At 56.7% G+C, this 9,049-nt stretch overlaps 1 protein-coding gene across 1 annotated transcript; it reads right to left on the bottom strand.

Moving 5' to 3' along the window:
- LOC133629382 (uncharacterized) lies at positions 1-3,457 on the bottom strand. Its single transcript, XM_062020042.1, has 4 exons — positions 3,142-3,457; positions 2,329-2,457; positions 1,578-1,649; positions 1-722 (listed from the first exon to the last, which is right to left on the bottom strand). Exons 2-4 carry the CDS (start codon positions 2,357-2,359, stop codon positions 1-3), a joined length of 825 nt encoding a protein of 274 aa, XP_061876026.1. The 5' UTR covers positions 2,360-2,457; positions 3,142-3,457.
- Between the last annotated feature and the right edge of the window lie 5,592 nt (positions 3,458-9,049).

The raw sequence follows: 9,049 nt of genomic DNA, 5'->3' as shown, positions 1-9,049 counted from the left end.
TTAGCTACAAAATACATCTTTATTAAAACCAGAAACAGACTTGAACCCACAGAGGGGATGGAAGAACACAGAACCAGGCGGAAAAGAGGGCAGTGAGGAAAAGGCAGACACAGAAGGAGAGTGAAGCCTGGAAGGGAAACAAACACACAGCAAAAGTCCCAGCAGTGGTGAGACTGAGGTCTGGGCCCAAGAGGTCACGTGCTCGATGTTCTTGGCGCAAGCACAGAATGGAGCTGGATGCCTGAGCCGTGAGCAGGAGCTGCAGGCCCCAGCAGAGGCGACAGATGCTGCGCTGGTTCTCCACTGGGCCGTTCCTGGAGCACACCCCCAAGGCCACGAAGCCCCCGAGCAGCAGGTAGCCTGCAGGAGAGCAGAAGCATGGGGCAGGCAGCGCCCGGCCGGCTCAGCCGGGCTGACAGGAGCTGCTGAGCTGCACCCGCAGCGCTGCAGGGAAACCTGACGCCGGAGCCCACGTCTCTCAGAGCACCAGGGCAGTGGCTGCGGCAGCCACGGGGGCAGGAAGCCCCGGCTGCTCCGGCAGCACCTTGCAGCTCCAGGAGGAGACACACGCAGTGCAGAAACAGCCAGTCCAAAGGGCTCGGTGCCTACCCAGGAGGTACTGCCAGTAGGCTGCAGATCTCCTGCAGCATCCTGAAGATCAGCTGCCGCAGGCTCTGTGAGAAACACCACCCTCGGAACAGCAACAAGGACCCGGCACCTTCCTAGCAGAGGAGATGGCAAGTTGAGGACAGGCAGTGGGCAGCCGTGGCTACCTGCCTCCAGCTGCTGAGCCCTTGCCCTGCAGAGCCAACGGGCACTGCCCACGCAGCCCTCCTTGTCCCCAGCTCACAGGGTGAAGGAGGTGACACCTGCTCAGCCTGTCCCCACAGAACAACAACCACAGGCCAAGGAAGTAAAGCAGGAATAGCTTAGGGTCAAAGCCTGGACACAGAGTGTGTCCAGGCAGAGAGGAACCCCAGCATGGTGTTGTCTGGACTGAGCTCCATCCTGCCACATGGCCAGAGGGACAGGGAAGGGACAGAACCTGCCACAAGTGCCCCAGATTCCCCTGCTTTCTATCCCATGGGCAAACACAGGCAGCTGTGAAAAGCTGCTGCAAGTATCCCCTGTGGGCTTTAGGAGGAGCTTCCATTTAAACATAAGGAACATATTTCCCTGTTAATGTGAGGGAGCCCTGGCCCAGGCTGCCCAGGGAGGGTGTGGAGGCTCCTTCTCGGCAGGTTTCCAAACCCAACTGCACACGTTCCTGTGGCCCTGACCAAGCAGAACCTGCCTTAGCTGGGGGTTGGGTTGAAGGATCTCTAAAGGTTCCTGACAAGCCCCATCATTCTGTGACTCTGTGGGGGGCAGCCAGGCCCTGCCTCCAGTTGCCACAGTCACGGCTGGACGCGGCCTTCCCTGCAGAGCCCCGCACAGCCCAACACAGACACATCACTTCACAGGCATCACACAGTCACAGGATCATTTCAGCTGGGAGAGACCTTTCAGCTCCTGGAGTGCAGCCTCTGTCCCAGCCCCATCACCCACCAGCCCATTGCCCTCTGTGCAACACCCACCCGGCTCTGAAACCCCTCCAGGGACGGTGACTCCAGCAGCTCCCTGGGCAGCTGTTCCAAGGCCTGACAACCCTGTCAGTAAAGAAATTCCTCCTCACATCCAGCCTGAAATTCCTCCTCAAATCCAGTCTGAACCTCCCCTGGCACAACTTGAGGCTGTTTCCTCTTCTTCTATTGCTTGTTATCAGGGAGAACAGACTGACCCCCACCTCACTGCAGCTTCCTTTCAGGTAGATGTAGAGAGCGAGAAGGTCTCCCCTGAGCCTTCTTTTCTCCAGGCTAAACAGCCCCAGTCCCCTCAGCCCTTCCTCATCTGAGACGTGTTCCAATTCCTTTCCTAGCTTGGTAGCTGCCTCTGGATCCTCTCCAGCACCTCCATGTCCTTCTTGTAGAGAGAGACCCTGAACTGAGCACAGTATTGGAGGTGCACCCTCACCAAAGGCGAGTCCAGGGCAACGATCAGCTCCCTGCTCCTGCTGACAACACTGTTCCTGTTCCAGGCCAGGATGCCCTTGGCCTTCTTGCCCATCCTGGATGACTGAATGCATCCAGCTGGGAAGCTGAAGCTCATTAGTGACGCTTCAGCAGCAGGATTTGGGTTAAAACTGGGCTTTCTGGGAAGAATGAAGCATTTCTTACACCAGCTACAGCCCTGCTCTGTGCCCTTGCCCATTCACACCAGCTGCCCAACGGGAGCCCAAAACACAACAAAGGGTGAAAAGGAAACAATCTCTTTGGGGATGGGTCTCACCTGTTTTCATTTCTTTTTCCTTCTTCGACATCTTGCCTGTCTCTTCCGTGACCTTGGCATCTCCCTTCTCACACAGGCAGAGAACCGAGGCACCGGCGCTGGCCGCTTCCACCACTGCCCACAGGGCCCCTGAAACACAAACACAGAGCACGTCAACAACCAGCAACCTGCAGGATCTCGCTGTCTCCTAAAAGAGGACAAGGCTCTCAACTCAGCTCATCAAGAGAAAGGGGCTGGGGACAGTCAGACACCCCACTGGAATGAGGCTTGGAGAAGGCTTTCACAGCTCCAGCTGGAACACTGCACAGGGACTCACAAAGTTCACCCCCAGATGTTTCCAAACCCTCCTGGCTTCTCCTCTTTCTGTGAGCACCTTGGTTTTTGCAAGAGGCTGGTTTGGGAAGTGCCTCTGCTGGGGGCTGTTTCTGTGACTGATGGTGTGTGGTTTAGGGGAAGGGGATGGCTCTGAGCAGGAGGGTGCTGACAACACCCAGTGAGAGCCCAAAGCCTTGCACCTACCCAACAAATCACCAACACAACTCCTTTTGTCACCTTCCTGCCTGCCACAAGCATTCACAAGGGAGGATTAGACTTGCAAGTACAGATAAAACCCCAATGGAGGCAGTTCAGAGGGACACACAGAGGTGAGGGCAGGACACGTTCAACCACACCCAGTGGGAAGAGGAGCAAAGAGCTGTGCCCACCACATGAACCCAAGGAGCAGACAGCACTGACCAAGAGCCCCCTCCCACTGATGGCCCTCATGGGGCTTCCTGCTGGGAATTCAAAGCCCTTTATATCACTTTAAAACACCTGACTCAGATGAGAACTTGTGGGGCAACCAACTGTTCCCCACAGCTCTGTGTTTGCTTCTCCCAAACGTGCTCGCACTACCTGTGAGGGAGAAGCAGCAGCAGAGACACCGAGCCAAAGTTGCAACCTCCCGTCCCAAAAAGAATCCTGGCCAAAGGCAGCCGCCCCACAGCCCCGTGGCTCCCTCCTGAGCTGCAGCCACCGTCCCCTCCAGAGAGGTGGCTTCAGAAGAAATCCCCAAGTCAGCTGCTGGAGAGAGGGACCCGGCACTACCGATGCGATTCCAGGGGGGCTCCAGGAGCCCTTTGAGCTGTTGTCACCCCTCTCTGGGGCTGAACTTCCCTCCCCCTCCCCCGCCATGGGACCGCATCAAGCAGCGTTTAAACACAACAGCACGAAGGAAATAACGCGGGGCGGGGGAAGAGCGGGACACAAAGTGTTTGCGGTGAGCGAAGCGTGTCCCAGGCCGCTGCCAGCGCCGGGGCCGCCTCCCCCGGGACTCCCCGCCGCAGAACGGGGCCCAGCCCGGTCGTTCCCGGCTGCCCGGGGCTCGTCCCGCTCCGCCGCGGCTGCCCGGCTGCAGCGGGAGGCGGCGGCGGGGAAGCGGGAGCGGGTCAAACCCCGAACAGAAGAGCGGAGCGGGGCAGCGCCGGGGCGGGCCGCGGGCGGCAGCCCCCGCCGGGCCCGGGCCCCGCTCCCGCTTTCCCCCGCGGCACGGAGGGACGGCGCGGCCCCGCCTCCCCCCGCCCCGCTCCGCGCCGCCGCCGGGGCCCGAGGAGCCGCCGCGGAGCCGCGTTCGGCCGCCTCCCCGCCACCGGCGCCCGCGGGCGGCTCTCGGGCTCCCGGGGCCTCGCCGCCCGCCCCGGGCCCGCCGCCGCCTCCGCCCGGCCCCGCCTCACCGGACACCCCCGGCCCGCCGCGGAGCCCCCTCCCCGCCGCCCTCCCGCCGCCCCCCGGCCCGCCCGCGGCCCGCGCTCACCGCCGGCCACGCGCCCCCCATCCTGCGCTCGCTCGCCGCCCGGCGCTCAGCCGTGGGGAGCTCGGCCGCCTCCTCCTCGCCCGACACGGCCGGAGCCGCCTCCGCCGGGACCCCCGGGAGCAGCCGCCGGCGCCGCCCCCGCGCTGAGAGACCCCCGGCAGCGCGAGCGGCGGCGCGAGCGGGGCGGCGGCGCGGGCTCCGCGCGGGGCACGCTGGGACTACGACTCCCGGCAGGCACCGCGGCTGCCGCCGGCGGCTTTGCGCGACAGCGAGGCGCGGGCGCTGACGGGAAATGGAGTCCGCGGGGCGGCCGCGGGGAAGCGGCGCCTGTCCCGCGGCTGCCGCTGCTCCCGCTCCCGCTCCCGCCCCGCAGCATCATCACCTCTGGGCACAGGCGTAAGAATCGCCCGAGGGTGGCGGCTGGAAGGGCCGTCACTAAAAAGAGTCACAGAACGGTGGCAGTTGGAAGCGACCCCTAAAGCTCATCCAGCCCAACCCCCATCTCAGGCGGGTCCCACCTAGATCAGGTCACACAGGAGCGTGTCCAGCTGGGCTTGGAAACCTGCCGAGAAGGAGCCTCCGCAGCCTCCCTGGGCAGCCCGGGCCAGGGCTCCCTCACCTCAGCAGGGAAATAGCTTTTGCTCATGTTTCAATGGGACATTTTGTGTTGCAGCTTCTTTCCATCAGCCCTTGTCCTGTCACTGGATACAACAGAACAAAAGTGCTGCCCCAGCCCCCTGACACACACCAGTGACATATTTGTCAGTATTAATGAGAACCCCCTGCAGTCTCCTCTTTCCTAAACAGCCCCAGGGCCCGCAGCCTTTCCTCCTCACACACATGTTCCATCCCCTCAGCATCTCAGTAGCCCTGTGTTGCCTCTCTCCAGCCGTTCCCTGTCTCTCTGGAGCTGGGGACTCTGCCCTTACTCCTGGTGACCCTCAGCAGGTTCCTCTCTGCCCAACTCTCAGCCTGTCCATCTCTCACTGACTGGCAGCACAGACTCTGGGGAGTCAGCCAGTGCTCCCAGTTTGGTGCCATCAGGGAGCTCACTGAGGGTCCCTCTGTCCCCTCATCCAGGTCCTTGATGAAGGCGTTGAACAAGACTGGCCCCAGAACCCATCCCTGTGGAACCCCACTGACCACAGGCCTCCAACATGAGAGTGACAGGGCAGTGGAACAGGCTGCCCAGAGGAGTTGTGGAGGCTCCTTCCTTCGAGGTCTTCAAGACCCACCTGGCATGTTCCTATGCCACCTGATCTAGGTGACCCTGCTTCTGCTGGGGGGTTGGACTAGATGATCTCTAAAGGTCCCTTCCAACCCCTACCAGTCTATTATTCTATGATTCTATGATTCTAATTCTTTCAATGTCACAGAGCACTGTGTCAGTGCCCAGTGGTGATGTGACGTCACAAAACCCCGCTGCAGTGTCCTGGAGTGCTGTCATTTCACGGAGCACTGCTGCAGTGCCAAGATGCTCTATGATGTCACATCGCCCCCTTCCATTGCCTACATATGCTGTGATGTCACAGAGCACTGGTGCAGTGTCGAGATATGCTGTGTTCTCACAGAGCACTGTAGCAATGTGCAGTTGTGACATGAAGTTATACAGCACTGTTTCAGTGCCCACGTGTGCTGTGATGCCAGAGAGTCCCGTTTCATTGCCAGGATATGATATTATGTCTTACAGCACTGCTACAGTGCCCAGACGTCCTGTGATGTCACAAAGCACTATTGCAGTGCCCGGATATGCTATTATATATCAGAGCAGTGATGGAGTGCCCAGATGTCTTGTAATGTCACAGAGCACTGTTGCAGTGCCCAGTGGTGATGTGATATCACAGAATGCCACTGCAGTGTCCAGGAGTGCTGTGATTCCACGGAGCACTGTTGCAGTGCCAAGATGTTCTATGATGTCATACAGCCCCCTTCCAGTGCCTAGATGTGTTATGATGTCACAGTGCACTGGTGCAGTGCCTAGTACTGCTGTGATGTCATAGAGCACTGTAGCAATGTGTAGTTGTGATGTTATACAGCACTGTTGCAGTGCCCACATGTGTAGTAATGCCACAGAGTCCTGTTTCAGTGTCCAGATATGCTATTATACATCAGAGCACTGCTACGGTGCCCAGACGTCCTGTAATGTTACAGAGCACTTTTGCAGTGCCCAGATGTGCTGTCATGTCACACAGCCCCGCTGCAACGCCCAGATGCGCTTTTCTGTTACAGAATCATGTTGCAGTGTTCACATATGCTGTGATGTCACACAGCACCGTTGCAGTGCCCAGTGGTGATGTGACGTCACAGAATCCCGCTGTGGTGTCCTGGAGTGCTGTGATTTCACAGAGCACTGTTGCAGTGTCAAGATGTTCTATTATATCACACAGCCCCCTTCCAGTGCCAAGATATACTACGATGTCACAAAGCACTGTTGCAGTGTTGAGATATGATGTCACAGAGAAATGTAGCAATGTGCAGTTGTGATATGATGTTACAGAGCACTGTTGCAGTGCCCACCTTTACTGTGATGCCGGAGTCCCATCAATGCCCAGATATGTTGTGAAGTCATAGAGCACTGCTACAGTGCCCAGACGTCCTGTGTTGTCACAGAGCACTTTTGCAGTGACCAGACGTGCTGTCATGTCACACAGCCCTGCTGCAACGCCCAGATGTGCTGCTGTGTTACACAGTCCTGTTGCAGTGTGCACATGTGCTGTGATGTCACAGAGCACTGGTGCAGTGCTCAGTGGTGATGTGATGTCATAGAACCCCGCTGCAGTGTCCTGGAGTGCTGTGATTTCACGGAGCACTGTTGTAGTGCAGAGATATTCTGTGATGTCACACAGCCCCCTACCAGTGCCTACATATGCTGTGATGTCACAGAGCACTGGTGCAGTGTCGAGATATGCTGTCACAGAGCATTGTAGCAATCTCCAGTTATGATATGACGTTAAAGAGCACTGTTGCAGTGCCCACATGTGCTGTGATGCCACAGAGTCCCGTTTCAGTGCCCACATATTATGTTATGTCTCAGAGCACTGCTACAGTACCCAGATGTCCTGTCGTGGTTTGGCCCAGCCAGCACAGCAGCACCACGACAGTCTCTCGCTTGGTGCCTCCATTCACCCCCACCCTCGTTAGGACGGCGGAGACCTCGGCGAAATGGGAGTAAAAAGATAAGCAAGATTGTTGTGGATTAAGACAAGGGCAGGGAGGGCTCACTGTCAATTACAGTTCCAGGCAAAACAGACTCCAGTGCTCGACTGAGAGAGGAAAATAGGAAAGTTTATTCTACAAGAAACAGAATGGAATAAAAGCAAAAAGGGAGCAGGATGATGAGTATTACAACTGGCACTTTAAGATCTCCCTCCCCCATCCCTCCTTTCTTCCCCATCCCATTTCACTGCTCCTGATATCTCTACCTCCTCGCCCCTCAATGGCTCAGGGGGGCAGGGAATGGAGAATGTGCTCAGTCTCTCATAGATGGGCTCTGCCACTTCTGTCTTCTCAGATGAGGACTGTGGAGAAAAAATGAGGGAGCATGGACATGGATCCCGGGGTATAATGTTAGGCCTGATGGGGCAAGGCAATCTGAGTTCCAGTTATATGAATTTAATGCACAATCAAGACCAGAGTCAGAGCCATGGTTAAAGCAGTTGCTGTCACGCAGACAGCAGGCCGCTTTCTCTTCCCTCAAGGTCGGGCTGTTTTCAGCTAACAGCTAACAGCTCAAGGTGGAAAACAACTTCGGAGAAAAACAAGATGGGAAAATGTGAGGGAGCTTGCTTATGGCAGAAACCGCAAGTAGGATGAACATGAGAATGTAATCTATTAGCTGCTGTTGTTGAGCTAGCTTTGAAGCTGCTGTGTATATAAGTTAGAGCCTGCTCTCAATAAAGAAGATTTCTGCTATCACTCACATTGAGTAGGACTGATTTCTTCCCACCCAGCTGAGAATCGGACCCTGGGTTGATCGCCGCATGAAGTAGGCTTGGGGCTGGTTTTTCAGGCTTCGAGCCTGGTTTCAGGCTTTGAGCCTGGTTTCAGGCTTTGAGCCTGGGTTTTTCAGACTTAGAGTCTGGTTTCAGGCTTCGAGCCTGGTTTGCAGACTTTGAGTCTGGTTTTTCAGGCCAAGAGCCAAAAACTTCGCGGCATATGGCGCCCGAACAGGGACCATCTCTGGGTGTTACCGGGTAAGGAGCCTGCCTGCGGGGAGCTGAGACTTGAAAATCCGGAGGCAGAGGCAGTCGTCGGAGGAAGCCTGCTGGATCCCAAGCGGAGGTTGCTGTACCTGGGGGAGTGACTACAGGTTGTGGTGAGACGAGGAGCCGGCAACATGGATAAGGAGGTAGCACTCTCACTTTTACATCGCTTTTTAGAAAAGTGGGGGGTGGACTTAAAACTGACCAATTTGTCTGGTCTGCTTGTACATGGTAATTGTAAAGGCTTTTTTAAAGACTCTGAGAAATAATTTGATGAGGAGGAGTGGAGAGCATATGGGACTTGTCTTTGGGACTTGGTTATAGACGAAGATAAGACTGCTTGGAAACTGATAAAACCGTGGAGAGAAGTAATTAACTGTTTGAAAAAGTATAAGTTGGAAAAGGATTTGGCCGCTGCTGTAACTCAGCGGCTTGATATGCCTGAGACTGCAGCCGAGCCAACAGCTGGACTGTTTGGTATCAGGACTAATTATGTCTCACCTCCCTTTTCTGGTGAGTGGCGAGAAATTGGAAACCTTCTCTGGGAAGCCACTATTAGTGGTGATAAGGACAATAGTAAGATCAGTAAAGATCTAGGTCTCGTTTGGAGAGACGTGATAAATACTTTGAAAGAAATGCAAGCAGAACAGCCTGTGGCCATGGCTGCAGCCCAGGCGTTGACCGTTGCACCGAGGCCCAAAGAGACAGATAGGGGAATGGACAGGCT

This window comes from Colius striatus, unplaced genomic scaffold, assembly GCF_028858725.1.
Source record: "Colius striatus isolate bColStr4 unplaced genomic scaffold, bColStr4.1.hap1 scaffold_40, whole genome shotgun sequence".
NCBI lineage: Eukaryota > Metazoa > Chordata > Aves > Coliiformes > Coliidae > Colius > Colius striatus.
The sequence above is the reverse complement of the archived record's forward strand: the minus strand, read 5'-3'. Positions and strand labels throughout refer to the sequence as shown.